The 18,596-nt window shown below is 44.4% G+C and overlaps 1 protein-coding gene across 2 annotated transcripts; it reads left to right on the top strand.

Annotated features, from left to right (window-relative positions):
- The first annotated feature begins 1,198 nt into the window (after positions 1–1,198).
- On the top strand, positions 1,199–17,783 carry LOC115130692 (protocadherin-10-like). Of its 2 annotated transcripts, none has more exons than XM_065019703.1 (5): positions 1,199–4,198; positions 5,198–5,256; positions 5,629–5,735; positions 13,180–13,337; positions 16,400–17,783. In XM_065019703.1, the coding sequence occupies exons 1-5, from the start codon at positions 1,697–1,699 to the stop codon at positions 16,451–16,453; spliced, it is 2,880 nt and encodes a 959-aa protein (XP_064875775.1). In that variant the 5' UTR covers positions 1,199–1,696; the 3' UTR covers positions 16,454–17,783. The 2 variants fall into 2 exon arrangements, with proteins under 2 accessions (XP_064875775.1, XP_029517936.1); XM_029662076.2 differs by having other exon boundaries at positions 13,180–13,536.
- Positions 17,784–18,596: the final 813 nt, after the last annotated feature.

The following is an 18,596-nucleotide window of genomic DNA, read 5'->3' as shown; positions in this document are numbered from 1 at the left end:
AGCTATTCAAGGTTGAAGGTCAGAATCCAATTAAATTACAATCAATTGTACCTTTGTGTGAATCATTCTGTGCAGAGCCGATTCTGTCTCTTTCCTGTGAATGTGCATTATGTTACTGTCTGACGTCATAGACAGCTCCCGGTGATGTGGGATCTTCGTTTCATAAAAAAAAAAAATCTAGCCTAGTTATATTCACATCATCAACAACAAAAACAACATCACACGAGTTGTATAACCTATGGATTTTTATATAGAGAGTGTCAATGGGGAGCGTGAATTAGAGTAGGACACTATTTTTAGGTCCGGTTTGTTTCGTTCTGGGCGAACCGGTGGATTTGGATTTATGTTTCTCTCCTGGCCGCTAGAGGGCGCGTAAGGTCTGTGGTTTACGCCTTGCTTTGACAGTGGCTCAGAAAGATTCCACACAAATCTCTAGATTCAGTGTGAGACCAGTTACAGAGAGAAGTTGCTGGATGAGGAATACTCACATTGTGGTGGTTAAAACTATTATGTGAGCATATAAATGATTGACGCATATCCGGCATGTTTCCTATATATCACATGTCAATACATTATTCTCACACAAACAGTCTGCACACGTCGCCTAGCAGGAAGCATACACAGCTATAAACTATCAATCAGTGATAATAATCTAATGAATTATTGCGTTCTGTTTTCTTATTAGGCTAGTAAACGGCATGAGCATTGCCCACACCCCAAAAGAAGTTAGGCCTAGAGGTGCTGACTAACGGAGAGTAAACTGAAAGCTATTCAAATAGAGTCGCTATACTATGGAAAGTATAAGCTCCTTGAAATGTGTTGGGAAGTTTGCCTAATACATTTCTGGGAATTTATACATAGTGTGCCACTCTTTATTGTTTTCCTAATAGCCAATGCTATTGTGCTTTTGTTGAAAACAATTTAGGACCCTTTCAATGTGCTGCGCGTAAACAACTATAAAGCCCCAACTTCCTCCCCTCTTCCAAATGTCTCTTCCTCGTCAGGCAGGTATTCAGCTCGAACCAGCAACTGGGCTAGAAGCGTCACATCCCAGTGAGCGATATCCAGCATAGACAGACGTCCCAACCGTCCAATCAGGAGTGAGCTCAGCGGGTGTCCGAGGATCCCGTTGGCTGGTAGGGGAGGTGCGCTGCGGAAAAGCGAATAGTTGAGTGAAGAGCATTCAATAGTGGGAGAGGAGACCGCTGCAGTGTGTGCGCTAAACGGAGCAGATATCACTGGAGAGAAGAGAGAGAGAGAAAAATCAGATAACAGTGGCTGTTTGAGCATTGGTATAGTTGGAAAAAGCTTGTAAAAAAAGTATCGATTACGTGGATTTTTTAAATATATTTTTTATTGATTTTGGGCCTATGCTTTTAGAGTCATCTCCTCACTATTATTATTAAGGAACACTCCGCATCATTGGAATGTGCACTGCTGCCGTAACGAGGCGCATCTGAAGCCAGCCGAGAGCTTGTTGATCTCGGCAGTGAAGACAGGATTTGGGGGTAATCAAGCCTGTATTGAATATCACAAACAAGAAGGTCCATGTTTGACGGGACTGCTAAAAGGAAAACAGATATCCAAAAGCCTTCTCCATTTTGGGTACTTTCCTTGGACTAAGGGTAATGGGAATTGACGCTTTAAATAAAAAAGGATAAGATTTCTTTTCTCCAAGTGCACTTGTTCTTTGGCGATGATTGTGCTATTCCTTTTGCTGTGTATCGCGGATGGAGTGGTCTCTCAGATACGCTACTCTGTGCCGGAGGAGGCTGGACACGGCACGTTCGTAGGGAATATCGCCGAGGACCTGGGACTGGACATGACCAAAATCGCTTCACGCCGCTTCCAGGTTGTGCCCAGCTCGCGGACGCCGTACCTGGAAGTGAACATGGAGAACGGGATTCTGTTCATCAACGAGAAAATTGACCGGGAGCAGATCTGCAAGCAGAGTGCCAGCTGTCTTTTACACCTTGAAGTGTTTCTGGAGAACCCACTCGAGCTGTTCCGCGTGGAGATAGAGGTCGTGGATATCAATGACAATCCGCCCAGCTTCCCCGAAACCGACATCACCGTAGAGATCTCGGAGAGCGCAGTCCCCGGTACCCGGTTTCCCCTAGAGAGCGCATTCGATCCGGACGTGGGTTCCAATGCGCTGCGCACATACGACATCACCACCAATAACTACTTCTACTTGGATGTGCAGACGCAGACCGACGGGAACAAATTCGCAGAACTGGTGCTAGAGAAGTCACTGGACCGGGAGCAGCAGGCGTCCCACAGGTATGTGCTGACTGCAGTGGACGGAGGCCAGCCGCCACGGACAGGCACTGCTCTGCTGGTGGTCAAAGTGCTGGATTCTAACGACAACGTGCCCGTGTTTGACCAGCCAGTGTACTCAGTGAGTCTTCAGGAGAACACACCGGCGGGGACCCTCGTTATCCAGCTGAACGCCACGGACTTAGACGAGGGGCAGAATGGGGAGATAGTGTATTCATTCAGTAACCACATCTCCAGCCGCGTCAAGGACCTGTTCGCCATAGACGCGCGCACTGGACGCATCGAGGTGCGCAGTGAGGTGGATTTTGAGGAGAGCAGTTTATATCAAATATTCGTTCAGGCGAAAGATCTCGGACCCAATGCCGTGGCCGCGCACTGTAAAGTTCTGGTGAAAATAATGGACGTAAATGATAATGCTCCTGATATCACATTCAGCACAGTGACCGAGTCGGTGAGTGAAAGGGCAGCCCCGGGCACCGTTATAGCCCTGCTGAGCGTGACTGACAAAGATGCTGAGGAAAACGGAAAGATTCACGTTGAAATCCTCGGTGACGTCCCGTTCAAACTCAAACCCTCCTTTAGGAACTATTTCACCATTGTAACAGATGGACCCCTAAATAGAGAGAATGCTGACTCTTATTCAGTGACTGTAGTTGCCAGGGATACAGGGACCCCTTCCCTTGCCACCAGTAAATCAATCAAAGTGCAAGTGTCGGATGAAAATGACAATGCGCCAACGTTTACGCAACCCATATATGATGTGTATGTGACTGAAAACAATGTGCCAGGTGCTTATATCCACGCTGTGACCGCTCTGGACCCAGATGTTGGACAGAACGCTCTCATTAGTTACTCCATAATGGAGTGCGATATTCAGGGTATGTCTGTGAAAACATATGTGTCAATCAACGAAGAGACGGGCTACCTTTACGCACTCAGATCATTCGATTACGAGCAGTTAAAAGACTTCACTTTCATGGTTCAGGCGAAAGATGCAGGTAGCCCTGAGCTCTTCTCGAACGCCACGGTCAAAGTAATCATCGTGGACCAGAATGACAACCCTCCCTCCGTTATTGCTCCTCTTGGTAAAAATGGCACTGCTAGAGAGCCTCTGCCCCGCTCCGCCGAGCCTGGCTACCTGGTAACCCGTATCATCGCCATGGATGCAGACGACGGAGAGAACGCACGGCTCTCCTACAGCATCCAGCGGGGGAACGAGAACGGCATGTTCCGCATGGACTGGAGGACAGGAGAATTGCGCACTGCCCGGCGCGTCTCCACCAAGCGGGACCCAAACCAGATGTATGACCTGTTGATAGAGGTGAGGGACCACGGCCAGCCACCCCTCTCCTCCACCGCCAGTGTGTTCGTGGTGCTGGTGGACAGTGTGGTGGAGGACCATCGGGAGAGGGGCACCGCCAAGTCCAAGGAGACCTCGCTGGACCTCACCCTCATCCTCATCATCGCCCTGGGCTCAGTCTCCTTCATCTTCCTCCTGGCTATGATCGTGCTGGCCGTGCGCTGCCAGAAGGACAAAAAGCTCAACATCTACACGTGCCTCACTAGTGATTGCTGCCTCGGGTGCGCCACATGCTGCAGCAGGCATGCGCGAGCCCGCAAGAAAAAGCTCAGCAAGTCCGATATAATGCTGGTGCAGAGCGCCAACGTCACCGGGGCCGGTACAGCTCAGGTGCCAGTGGAAGAGTCCGGGAGCTTCGGCTCTCACCACCAAAACCAGAACTATTGCTACCAGGTATGTCTGACTCCGGAGTCGGCCAAAACCGACCTCATGTTCCTAAAGCCGTGTAGCCCATCTAGGAGCACAGACACGGAACACAACCCGTGCGGGGCCATAGTGACAGGGTACACTGACCAGCAGCCTGACATCATATCAAACGGCAGCATTTTATCAAGCGAGGTAAGAGTCCTCTCATACCTTTAAACTCCAATACCCCCAGCATGTACTTGCTCTCCGTATATTATATATAGAGTGTGATAACTGCAACATGTGCTTGTCTGAAAAAAAATAGTCTCACTACTGCTATTAGTATCTGGATAAAATATGAAATATAATCTGCATTCCGCATTATTAGGACATTTAGTTTCATTAATGTTAACTTTCTATATGTTGCATCACCCATTGTTTTAGTAGAGTCCCTCACAAATACATGTATTATTTCCCCGAACACATAAGTCTGCATATCTTGCTATTAATTTACGTAACGACAATTCAACCCAAAATGATGAATACTAGTTGCTGACATGTTGCCGTTGACAGTCCCGAGGGAGATTATCATTGGAATAGTAATGATTGCATGTTTATGTTCTGCTCAGAAGTGGTTTTGTCGTGCTTTTAAAATAAGATGGATTTGGAGTAATATAATAATACATCAGGATAATGCATGGGTGCCTTGAAGGCTGGAGTGTGTGTGTGTGTGTGTGTGTGTGTGTGTGTGTGTGTGTGTGTGTGTGTGCGCGCGTGTGTCTGCATGTGTGTGTGTGTGTGTGTGTGTGTGCATGCGCGCGCGCGCGTGTGTGTTGTCATGAGCAATGACCGTGTCCCTTGTGAGAATACACACATTTCGCACACCAGTCACGATCGTGCTGAGTCGCACAAGAACAAAGATCCGTCTATAGTTCAGCAAGCCTGAATAGGTGCACCAGTTAATTTTTCTCTTTGGTAGTATATATATGCTGTCGGCTAGTAGGCTTAAAACGACTCTTCTCAAAATATAGATATGAGACGTTTCCTTGTCGAACATCAGCAATAACGTCAAATCTAACGTCAATATCAAAACTATCAATGTCATGTACCAGATTTCTTGTGATTATTTTGTATTTTAAATCTCAGGAAAATAGTTTGATAATAAAATGCCACCTCGCCCCAAACTCAAAATGTCTCGTGCTTCTCTTTCAGACCAAACACCAGCGAGCCGAGCTCAGTTACCTGGTGGACAGACCTCGGCGTGTGAATAGGTAACGAGCATGCGCACTCGGTGCCCTGCCAGCAGACGTGATTGAGAGTGTTTTTTAAAGTAGCCATTCAATGCCATAGGGGAGAGACTACAAACCACAACCATGCCAACATGGCTCAATACCCAATACTGGTTAATTAATTCACTCTCTCTGCTGCTGCCCACCTGTGTATGCACTCTCAGTCTATGTTGATGATAATGAAGTGCAGGATAATGAATGAATGATGATTATGATGAAGACGGTGAAAATAAAAGTGATTAATGTTTTATTCTAACATAATTATTATTTTAATGTACGTTTGAAAATAAAAACAGGCCTTCCACTATCTTCAATACATTAAAGAATGTTCTCTATCCTTCTCTTATCTGTCAGTTCGGCTTTCCAAGAAGCGGATCTCGTAAGCTCTAAAGACAGTGGTCATGGTGACAGCGAGCAAGGCGACAGTGACCATGACGCCACCAATCGAGGTCACTCTGCCGGTAAGTCGAGTTTGTTCGTTCTTAGCTGGTTGCACGGCATTTGATCTCTTATTTTCTCATTTAAAGCCCCACAGAGGGCGATGACAGTGTTGTAAGGCGTGGTATCTGTCCACGGTGCTGATCGGTCGATCATGGTGTGTTTCGAGGCCTATAGTCACTTATAGCCTTAAGAATGTTATCCGCGCCCGTGGCTGCTGCGTGTCTAGTATCACTGCGCTGTTATCTTCTGATTGTGGTGCTGAACGGAAAGCGACTCACTACAACCTGCGCTCTGCCACAGTTCGCGACTGGCTAGTCGTGTCATAGCCTACTCATTCTCACCATCTCAAATATTGGACATTTGCTTAGGATTTATGAAATATAGGCTTGAGTGTTTTTCTACCAGCATGTGATATACAAACGTCTCTTGCTTAGGCTACTGTAAGAATGGGCTGTTTTTGGTAGGCCTATATTCTAGTCGTCGTGTGTTTGTGAACTCGCTCTCGCCTGGCTGTAGCTCAATCTCTTTATTGTTTTGAACATGGGAAATGTTTTGAGGGACAATGACGTGCTGCTGAACTTAATCCTGTTGTTAGTAAATATGCAGGGTCGTTAATGAGGGAGGGCCCGCTGCTAAATCCATGCTAGAGACCACTTGATGGGTACGTGATGGAATTTATAACGAGGAGCGGTTGGCTTGTCATTGGTCGGTGCGGTGTGGGAACGGGACCAAACTGGTTGCGGGCGCAAACAAACAAACGATTCATTCATTGACTGGGCTCTGCCTTCCCGCCCGAGCCCCCACCGCCCCGATCGCGTTCCTCCGTCCACGTCGTCGTTTTATCTGTTCCACCTAAAGGTTCACATGCGTTTTTTTTAAATTGGGCATCTGAGCTTTGCATGTAGTTATCTCTGCATTCATCCTTGCGATTGCTTTGGTCCAGCCCCGTCCGTGTGTGTTTTTTGGAAAGCAACAAGGTCTGCCCTTGGGGATGAACCCACAGCATGCGAAATGAGCCACGTCTAGAAATAATAATGGCACTATTTTAAGCCTGTGAATATACACTGACGTTTAAAGGGAAGCATCCTATTTTATGTAGCCCACTTTAAATCTATGATGTATATAGTTCGCTTGGACTCATTTATACAATCCACTTGTCAGATGGAGCCCCTTTAAATGTTCAACCAAAATGCAAGTCATTTAGCAAGGTAGTTTATATCACGCTACATATTCAATTTGACCCATAGGGCCCATATGATAGGTAGTACAAGCTACTTCTATATAGACACTACAGGAGCTATACTTTCTTTTTAGTTGAACCCTTCTTTCCTTCATACAGGGCTTGACCAGACTCCTAATGCTAAGTGGTGACTCTCTGGCATGGTGTTTAGAGAACTTGCTGTCTTTGCTTTTGACTTTGAGTACCGTCGTATGGCAATAGGCTACTGTTGCTTTGTTTTCGAAATTATCGGACAACTTACTGTCTTCAAACATATTCATTGCTGTGCATTTAAGTCTTGGTTTGATTAGGATCGTTTATACTGGGGCTTTAGTGTTCTCTGCTTGCACGAGACTTAGACGTAACTATTACTATTAGACGTAGCTATTTGCTAAAGTGATAATTGAGTTTGTGACAAGCAGAGATGCTAGAACCTCCGGATTTTTCTGTGTCAGTTGATCTTTTTATTCAACATTTTCATGAACAATTCCTTAGTTTAATGAGGTGAGGGTGTACTTAATTATAAACCGGGTGGTTCAAGCCCTGAATGCTGATTGGCTGAATGACATGGTATATCAGACCGCATACCATGAGCATGACAAAAAAAAATACTTTTTACTGTTCCAATTATGTTGGTAACCAGTTTATAATAGCAATAAGGGTGTTTGTGGTATATGGCCAATCCAGAGGACAGTCCTTAGCCATGGTACATTGGCCAAATACCTCACCCCTCATGCTTTAGTGCTTAATTATAGCACTATGATTGTGATTAGAGACTAAAACAATGATGATAATTTAGGCAAATAAATGTTTGTTGATATTAGATGGATTTAAGCAGTGGAATTACTGTGATGGTATCAGAGATGATATAGCCTGTCTTATATAGACTGTTATCATGGTTACTATGGATCAACTGTCACCCTACTGCATTGGAGATAGCACTCCCTCCCACCTCCCTATTTCCCCCTCCATCCTCCCATTCCCCATCCAGATCCCTTCTTAGGCCCATGGTTCACTTTATCGGCATGGTAATATATGCTATTTGTATATTCTTGCTGAACCGTCATCCATTTTCAGAACTCTGCATAACCAATGACCAAATTAAGGATGCAATAAAGTAGGGTGTATTTACACAGTCTCTCTCGTTCGAACAATTTGAATTTCTCTCTCTCTCTTCCCCCCCAATTCAAAGGGCTTTATTGGCATGGAAAACATATGTTTACATTGCCAATGCAAGTGAAATAGACGTAAACATTACACTCACAAAAGTTCCAAAATAATAAATACATTTCAAATGTCATATTATGTCTATATACAGTGTTGTAACGATGTGCAAATAGTGCAAAAGGGAAAATAAATAAACAGAAATATGGGTTGTATTTAAGACGGTGTTTGTTCTTCACTGGTTGCCCTTTTCTTGTGGCAACAGGTCAGAAATATTGCTGCTGTGATGGCACACTGTGGTTTTACACACAGTGGATATGGGTGTTTATCAAAATTGGGTTTATTTTCGACTTGTGGATCTGTGTAATCTGAGGGAAATATCTCTCTCTCTCTCTCCCTCTCTCTCCCTCTCTCCCATCCCTCTCTCCCTCTCTCCCTCTCTCTCCCTCTCTCCCATCCCTCTCTCCCTCTCTCCCATCCCTCTCTCCCTCTCTCTCCCTCTCTCCCATCCCTCTCTCCCTCTCTTTATCTTTGTTTGGATATGGGGGATCTTTTGACAGTGCTTTCAGTACATATTGAAGTCAGACTGATATACTGTAGACTCATGTTTGTTCCTTAAAATCATTAAACTACTAAGGCCAATAAATATTGTTGGTTTCGGTTCACAACTTTTATTAAACTTTCAGTTTTACTGAGGGCAGGTTAATTCTTTACTGAGGGCAGGTCTATTCTTTACTGAGGGCAGGTCAATTCTTTACTGAGAGCAGGTCAATTCTTTACTGAGGGCAGGTCAATTCTTTACTGAGGGCAGGTCAATTCTTTACTGAGGGCAGGTCAATTCTTTACTGAGGGCAGGTCTATTCTTTACTGAGGGCAGGTCAATTCTTTACTGAGGGCAGGTCTATTCTTTACTGAGGGCAGGTCAATTCTTTACTGAGGGCAGGTCTATTCTTTACTGAGGGCAGGTCAATTCTTTACCGAGGGCAGGTCTATTCTTTACTGAGGGCAGGTCTATTCTTTACTGAGGGCAGGTCAATTCTTTACTGAGGGCAGGTCAATTCTTTCCCGAGGTCATGTCAATTCTTTACTGAGGGCAGGTCAATTCTTTACTGAGGGCAGGTCAATTCTTTACCGAGAGCAGGTCAATTCTTTACCGAGAGCAGGTCAATTCTTTACCGAGAGCAGGTAAATTCTTTACCGAGAGCAGGTCAATTCTTTACTGAGGGCAGGTCAATTCTTTACCGAGAGCAGGTCAATTCTTTACCGAGAGCAGGTCAATTCTTTACCGAGAGCAGGTCAATTCTTTACTGAGGGCAGGTCAATTCTTTACTGAGGACAGGTCAATTCTTTACTGAGGGCAGGTCAATTCTTTACTGAGGGCAGGTCAATTCTTTACCGAGGGCAGGTCAATACTTTACTGAGGGCAGGTCAATTCTTTACTGAGGGCAGGTCAATTCTTTACTGAGGGCAGGTTAATTCTTTACTGAGGGCAGGTCTATTCTTTACTGAGGGCAGGTCAATTCTTTACTGAGGACAGGTCAATTCTTTACTGAGGACAGGTCAATTCTTTACTGAGGTCATGTCAATTCTTTACTGAGGTCATGTCAATTCTTTACTGAGGGCAGGTCAATTCTTTACTGAGGGCAGGTCAATTCTTTACTGAGGATAGGTCTATTCTTTACTGAGGGCAGGTCAATTCTTTACAGAGGACAGGTCAATTATTTTATTTTATTCAATTTTTTACTTCCCTATTTTTTTTATGAAGAGACACCTAATATGCCTCAGGCAATATCTCATTTCCTAAAATGTCAAGAAATATCAAGATGTCTTGATCTGGCTTTTTAGCAGAGACATTTTTCTCGGAGTGAGTCTGTGTCTTATCACTTCCCCAGATTCTAAATGCCAAATCTGAAACAGATTGATATACACAAACCTCCTCCTGTGATTATTGGATATGGAAATATGTTCATTATCGAGGGTCAGAGGTCACCGTCCCATTGCTTTGGTGAATATCTAAAGAAGTGTAGGTACCACTTGTTGAAATGAGGAGTTAATGTATGATCTATGGAGTCTGTTAGTAGATTCATAATTCAATAATACAAACTTTCTTTCATTGTGGTGTATGTGCTGACACTCAATGTGATAGTGTATTTGTGGATGTTCATTAATATTTAATAAGGAACTCACTCGTTAGGAAGCTCAGCATTTTTCCAAGCTGTTAGCGAGCCAAATTAATCCTCTTTGTAACAAAGCAAATACCCCCTATGCTGACCTGTGGAAACACACACACACTCACACACACACACACACACACACACACACACACACACACACACACACACACACACACACACACACACACACACACACACACACACACACACACACACACACACACACACACACGGCAGTCTGAAGCCTAATCAGTCTGTGTACCACAGGATTATCTGAGGATACTCTTGGGGAGCAGATTGGGTTACTCAGACACGCACATCAAATGACATAAAACATGGACTACGCCAAATTGACTTAAAGATTAAGTTAGGCAATACCCTGGTTTTACTTAGTGCAAAAATATTAGTATCTATCTGAATTGAATCAGACACTGATTATTTTCGATTTTGTGTTCCACGATGGGCTATTCATGGATTCACTTGCACTATCATGAAGAATGAACTCAGAATGAACTTCCTCTTTGACAAAACATTGAAGGACTCAGGTTGACTTTTTTTGTTGGTGTTATTGCATGGACAGATTGAAAGGACATGAGCAGCCAAAGTAATCCAATACTTTTGAGCCTGTGGTTTAAATGATCTAATACCTTGGTCACAGGAAGCTCAGAGAGTGTAGTAGTGTGGTGTTAATGGTTTTAAACACGTCTCTCACTCTGCATGACCAGTCGTACCTGCTGAGATATCACAGAGAGAAACTACCACAGAGGGTCACAGCAATGATTCAATGATTCTAGCCTGTTTCTCTATTTCCCAATGGCAAAAATATTATAAAAACTACACACACATTACATAATGCATGAATACACCAGGCATAATTTATAGTCCAATATTTACATGTGTTTTGGGGAAGGGGGATTAGGGGGCAAGTGTTTAAATTGTGCAGTATTTAGCAATCCTAACAGGAGTCTGATAGCAGCAGTTGTGATGTGTGTGTAGCATGAATGTATATATATGTGTGTGTGTGTGTGTGTGTGTGTGTGTGTGTGTGTGTGTGTGTGTGTGTGTGTCTGTGTGCGTGAGTGAGTGAGTGAGTGAGTGAGTGAGTGAGTGAGTGAGTGAGTGAGTGAGTGAGGGGCATGTGTGTTAATAAGGTGTGGAGAATCAGGGTAGGTGGTCAGTCCAGTTCATGTGTTCCTCAGTCTGATGGCTTGTAGATAGAAACGGTCTCTTAGCCTGTTGGTATCAGACCTCATGCTCTGATTTAATCTGCCCGACAGGGTGTGTGGGGGTCCTTGATGATGCTGCGTGCCCTCCTCAGACACCATTTTGAGTAAATCCTGGATGGGTGGGAGCATGGTCCCAATGATGCACTGGGCCGTCTTCAGCACCCACTGGAGGGCATTGCGGTCGTGGACAGACTAATTCCCGTACCAGGACGTGATGCAATCGGTCAGGACGCTCTCGATGGCGCAGTGGAAGTATTTGGAGAGGACACGGGTTGGCATCCCAAATGTATTCTGCCGCCTTAGGAAGTAGAGATGCTGTCGGCACCTCTTGACAAGAGTGGTGATGTTGTTGGTCCAAGTCCACAGTGAGGAAATTATAACTACTGACTCCCTCTACTACCGTTGATGTGGAGCGGGGCATGTTCCCTCCTCTGTAATAATCAACTCTTTTGTTTTACTGACTTTCACTTACCTCTTCCCTATAGGCTGATTCGCCGTTGTTGGTTATCAGGCCTACAACTCTGGTGTCGTTAGCAAACTTGATTATTGACTTGGTGTCGTGCAAATGTATTTTAGCAGTTTTGGTTGGTTTTCACAAAGGGCTGTTTTTATTTGAATCTCTCCTTAGTGTATCGGTAGAAAGATGAGGTAGAACGAGGAAGACGATAACCTCGTGACCTTTCCCTGTGCATGCTGGGCTTTCTAGTAGAGTTTTTGCTGTTCTGTGAGGCTGAGAGTTTATCTCTCCACGTATGCTGCTGTTTCCTTTGATCTTGTACGGTGAAAAAGAGAACCCTGCAATGAGGAATTAGAGATCTGAGTCTACACGTGCACGCGCACGTACGCACACAGCAGCAGCTTTGTGTGTATTTGTGTTCGTGAGTGAGTGTATGTGTGTGTGTGCGCACGTTTCCCCTGCTTCCTTTTTTTGTCTTGTTTCAAGATTAATTGATTATTACCTTTATGACCACTAACTGTTTTTTCTCCCTCTCCATCTCTCCTCCCTCGTTCCCATCCCCAAGCACTGATCTCTTCTCTAACTGTCTTTTCTCTCTCTCCATCTCTCCTCCCTCGTTTCCATCCCCAGGCACTGATCTCTTCTCTAACTGTCTTTCTCTCTCTCTATCTTTCCTCCCTCGTTCCCATACCCAGGCACGGATCTCTTCTCTAACTGTCTTTTCTCTCTCTCCATCTCTCCTCCCTCGTTACCATCCCCAGGCACTGATCTCTTCTCTAACTGTCTTTTCTCTCTCTCCATCTCTCCTCCCTCGTTCCCATACCCAGGCACGGATCTCTTCTCTAACTGTCTTTTCTCTCTCTCCATCTCTCCTCCCTCAATTCCCCTCCCCAGGCACTGATCTCTTTTCTAACTGTCTTTTATCTCTCTCCATCTCTCCTCCCTCGTTTTCCTCTCCAGGCACGGATTTCTTCTCGAACTGTCTTTTCTCTCTCTCCATCTCTCCTCCCTCGTTCCCATCCCCAGGCACTGATCTCTTCTCTAACTGTCTTTTCTCTCTCTCCATCTCTCCTCCCTCGTTTCCATCCCCAGGCACTGATCTCTTCTCTAACTGTCTTTTCTCTCTCTCCATCTCTCCTCCCTCGTTCCCCTCCCCAGGCACTGATCTCTTCTCTAACTGTCTTTTCTCTCTCTCCATCTCTCCTCCCTCGTTCCCCTCCCCAGGCACTGATCTCTTCTCTAACTGCACGGAGGAGTGCAAGGCACTGGGACACTCCGACCGCTGTTGGATGCCCTCCTTTGTGCCCTCCGACGGGCGCCAGGCAGCAGACTACCGCAGCAACCTGCACGTGCCAGGCATGGACTCCGTGCCCGACACTGAGGTATTTGAAAGCCAAGAGCAAACGGGCGATAAGTCATTCTCCACCTTTGGCAAAGAGACCCCCCTCAGCCACCACCACCAAAACCACCTCCACCTCAGCCACCACCATGCCACCCACGCCAACCAAGCCAAGTTAGAGAGGAAAGCGTTTGAGGCACTTCTGTCTAGCACGCGAGCGCCTTACAAACCTGCCTATTTGAGTGAGTATCCGCTTTGCACGGCAGCTCTGTAGCTCACCCACTCTATTCTCTCAACCAACCAACCCTGATCTGATGATTGACTTGAACAATACAAAAAAAATCAAATTATATTTCTTCCCCCATTGGCTGGAAGTGCCATGAAATTCTTTCACGTGCGCTGACCCATCTAATTTACCCTCTTGACAGTCGTTAACTAACTCTCTCTCTTCCTTTCACACATATTCATTATCGCTCTCTCTATCTGTGATGATCTAATCCTCCGTCACAGTCTTCCATATCACTCCTTCCTTCCTTCCACCAACAGCAGCAGCCCCATCTATGTGCCTTTTGAATTTAATGTGCCATGATCAATTAGAGTAGAGGTTGGAATCCATAGGAGAGTTTTGACATCGCCGAGACGTTGAAATGATGGATGATTTGTCCCATTATAGGGAGATGGGTGTGTTAATATACACGATGCTTCCTTCGCTCCGAAAGGGAATGAAAAAAGGAGTGTTTTTAATCTGCTGAAAAGAATAGAGGCTAAGAGATTACCCTCTCGCTCCTTTTCTTCTGACGGTATTACTGTAGCTCCTAGGATCCAAACCGTTTAAGATAATCAGGGAAAGCAGAGGAAGGAGGAGGCACATTTCCATGGGGAATTTCTGTTTCCAAACTCCCTTTTCAAAGGGCACAAAGAGAGACATCCTCATCACTGCAATTTGGTGATAATGCTTAATTATAATTTTGTCAGCACTGCCTTAAGAGTTGCACGTTCTTTCACCGCTCATCAGAACTTGCTAGAAGAATTCTCAAACTGCTGGAGTCTCCCCTACCACTGTAATTCCCAGCCGCAGCATGGGGCACTACCTCTGATGAATACAGATGAGGTAGAGACTCCATAAAGATAAAGATGTCGACTTCCTCTCTCAGAGGCTATTCTCATTGACAAACATTTAAGGAGAGGCAGCGTGATGAGATGTACAAGTTACATAATATGTACATAAACGTTTCAATTGACACGCCATCCTTGCCTTACCTTTTGTTCTGGCTGGCAATGTGACATTGTTGCTCTGCAGCTCCACATCTACCGTAATGATCAGTATCATAGTAGCTACTGACTAGCCAGGAAGCTTGCAAGCTATTCAACAATGCGAGCATCTTTTCCTCTATAACATACTATCTACACTCTTGAATAATGCAATCGAACCGTATCACTTAATTGAATAATGCAACCATTTGCTCGTTGGTACACACATGAACTATATGTAGCTTGCAAGACAATAACACAGCTAGCTAGCTATGCTCGCTAGTAACATTAGCTAACATATCAAACATGAATGTTTACCTCTCTCATATATATATATACACACACGCACGCACGCACGCACGCACGCACGCACGCACGCACGCACGCACGCACGCACGCACGCACGCACGCACACACACACACACACACACACACACACACACAGTTTCAGCATATTAAAAGTTACATCAGAACAAACCAGGCTTCATTTGATCAATATCGTGGAAGTCATTATATGAGGTAAACCCAAAATTGCAACTGAAAATGTTGAGTGAGTTGATCAGTTTCTTGCTGCATTCTTCAGGCCTGGATTATGGCTCAGAGCAACCAAGGGGAAAACTCCCTTTCTTAAAGATACAGCGACATTTTCAGAATGTATTTATTTTAATTTTATTTAAACTTTATTTAACTAGGCAAGTCAGTTAAAGAACAAATAATTATTTACAATGACGGCCTACCCCAGCCAAACCCAAACCCAATGACGCTGGGCCAATTGTGCACCGCCCTATGGGACTCCCAATCACGGCCAGTTGTGAAACAGCCTCAAATCGAACCAGGGTCTGTAGTGATGCCTCGAGCACTGAGATGCAGTGCCTTAGACCGCTGCGCCATTTGGGAGCCTCAAGTTCCAGACTCCATTTCCTTAGAATGTAATAGGCTACTGCCATTACAGGAAAAAATATCTATAAAACAAGTCTCAAATATAAGGACAATGTTTATACATTTCAACTCTCCTTAATTCTCGTCAATTACAATAGACCCTCAGTCTCAACCCCTATTCTTCTCCTCTCTGTCTCAGCGACTACACATGGGCGTAGAGCTAATCACCACAATACATTCCTTATTTAGGGGATGTCTGGCAGGGGGTCTGGAAGGGGGAAGAAGAGGGGGGATGGGGCGGTATCCTCATGATACTAAGAGTCTGTGTCTTATTTCGGAGGGGAGTCTGTAAGGGTGGGTGGGGATAAGATGGGGTGTCCCCATGATACTAAGAGGCTGTGTCTTATTTTGGATTGGAGTCTGGAAGGGGGAGTGGGGGGTGTATAATCCTCATGATACTAAGAGACTGTGCCTTTCCCCTAATCTGATAAAGTCATCTGGAGACACAGAGCCCCTTGTAGCCAGAGACAGCGGTCGGTCATTACCCTAATCAAACAGTGATGACATAGAGCTGCTGCTAGCTGGGGGATTGTTGAGCTGTCATGGGGAAGGGGGAGAGGGGGGTGTTGGGGGTAAGGGGTGTGGGCGGAGGGGGAGCTCCATTTGTTTCCATGTTGGCCGTGGCCCATTTGAGTTAAGGCCCATTGTTGCTGTCCTAAATAAATTGAGCAAGAAACATTCTCAGAGACACAGACCCATATTCACACGCATTATCAATGAGAGATTTCACAGTGTGGATATAAATGGTTCCAGAAGAGAACGGATGAAGGGCTTCCTAACCTTCCTAACCTTGTTTTCTTGACTGTCTTACAACACTGAGTAAATAAATGAAGGTTCCTCTAGATGCATTGTCTGTTTTTCTTTTCTCTCTCAGACCAACTTGATCCCTAACCAGCATGTGTTCTCTTCTTGCAGCGAGGAAAGGGGTTTGCTAGCTCCTTTCGCGTGGACATACCAGAGAGCGTATGACTTTGCACAATCAGTCAAAACAACAAAAACTAAAAAGAGCATCAAGTTCCAGACTCCATCTCCTTAACTGTTCCACGTCTGACTGACATTCCCCCTACGTAACATGGAACTCTGTGGACAACATTCCCTCCGGAATTCTCTTGGAACACTGCCGGCCTTGGAAACTACTACCTTTTGGACTCTGGAGGGGTTGGAAGTGGTGGGGACAGACAGAGAGACAGGGTCAGGAGACGGACAGACAGACGGCTCTGCACGTGGACCCCACCGCTCTCAGCAGGACTGAGACAGAGTTGAAAACACAACTAATAGAGGGGGGAGAAGGAAGAGGAGGAGGACGAGGATCCCTCCTCTCCAATCTATGTGTGCCTGTTTACAGCACTAATGTACATCTTTAACAAATAAAATAAAATAAAATAAAAAAAGAACAACAAAAAAAAAAAGACAAAAATGAAAAACCAATTGGAAAAGGAACGTCGACGTCACTGAGCCCTTTAGATGTTTATACTCACAGCAGAAGCCAGTTGTACAGGAGATCTTTGTGCATTTTACATGCAATACCACTGTTTTAGACTTGACTGTTTTTCTATTCAGTTTGTGTGGTCAGGTGTCTTCTCCTCAGATCTAAAGTACTTCAACTTTGTAAGGAAAGATTGTGGGCTGGATTATGAATTTTCAAGTTCCGTTTCTTTTTCTTCTTTTTTTTCTCCATCACATAGTGGATCTGAACAGTGATGGGCTTCACCTTTGAATTCTGAGCTGTTTAGTAGTTTATATCATGTGAGAAGTGTTTAATGTACTCTTTTGAAAAGCTTCAAAATGCATATAAATCTATATATAAATCTATCAATATATACTTTTTCTGAAGGTGTGCTATCCATTTGGTGGGTTTCCTATTCTGTGTAGACAGAGGTCCATAAGCTGCTTAAAGTGCTGTAGAAGGGACGATCTAACAGGTTGGGGTTGTTCTTTACCATGAAAACACAACAGCCTTGTCTGCCGCGTGATCGTTTTCATCCGGTTTGATTTCATTTTATTTTTTTATTTTTTTTTTGATATTGAAAGTTGAAACTCATGTCTATAAATAAAATTAAAGGCGGTAATAATTTAGATTGAATTCCATGGTAATTCTGTGTTATTGTAACCAAAAAAAAGGGTCAATTAAAAAGAACAAAACAAAAAGTGGCCATATAATGAAAGGTGTTGTGCACTTGCAGTGCAAAATCAAATATGTGCACATACACACACTCACATACACATGCACACACATACACACACTCACATACACAGACACACCATTATGCCAACAATAAATCAAAAAATGAGAAATGTACGGTTTGTCTCATGTTGTTTGATTTTCGATAACTTACATCCAATCACAGCGAAGGGAATGTCTGATATCCTGACCTCTAGTCCCAATGTGTATGCATTGTATGTCAGCGCCCTTAGATCATTTCAATTCATATTTGACTCCGTACAGTGTCACCTGTTTTATAGGATATGGTGAGGTTGTTTTCACATTCTCTATTACTCTTGATTTCACATACACCCCTTGTGATTCTTTCCATCTGGTGGCAGATACACGGTAAGGACATGTTCTTTTTTCGAGGGAGGCTTTTTGACAGCGTCTGAATGGAGGAAGGCTCCAGGCACAGTTGGGTTATGGAATACATGGAATACATGCCGCAGCTCTGGAAGATTACAGGTCTCAATTGGACACCCACGTTCTTCGGCTTTCAACGGAGTTCCCCATTCTGACAACCGCTAAAGAGAAATCAAGGAAAATCTATGTTTATATGCGAGTGGTGAGAAATGCCTATATAGGCCACACAATGATGGCATATGTTAACTAACACACTGTGGCCACATGCTTCTTTCAGTTGTGTGTCAGTCTGGTGCGTTTCCTCGCTAAAACCTCATTTTAAAAAAATTACATGTTTTTTTTATCTATTATTTTCACACAGAACAAGTGTTTAAGATTAAACTTCTGCCTTCAATTATACAGTACATGTGTAATCTTCCTGAAGTGGCAGTAACGACACATAAACAAGGTGGAATAAGACATTAGCCACAGATGGTGACTAACCAATAGCAGAGTCTAAATGAGAGACATAATGACATGTAATCCTTTATAATCTCACATGTT

Source organism: Oncorhynchus nerka, linkage group LG6 (genome assembly GCF_034236695.1).
Source record: "Oncorhynchus nerka isolate Pitt River linkage group LG6, Oner_Uvic_2.0, whole genome shotgun sequence".
NCBI lineage: Eukaryota > Metazoa > Chordata > Actinopteri > Salmoniformes > Salmonidae > Oncorhynchus > Oncorhynchus nerka.
This window is presented reverse-complemented; position numbering and strand designations above follow the sequence as displayed.

Coding starts and splice junctions, on each gene's coding strand:
- LOC115130692 (XM_029662076.2), top strand. CDS start 1,697: ATGATTGTGCTATTCCTTTTGCTGTGTATCGCGGATGGAGTGGTCTCT. Junction 4,199..5,197: donor GCAGCATTTTATCAAGCGAG/GTAAGAGTCCTC, acceptor CTTCTCTTTCAG/ACCAAACACCAGCGAGCCGA. Junction 13,537..16,399: donor TTACAAACCTGCCTATTTGA/GTGAGTATCCGC, acceptor CTCTTCTTGCAG/CGAGGAAAGGGGTTTGCTAG.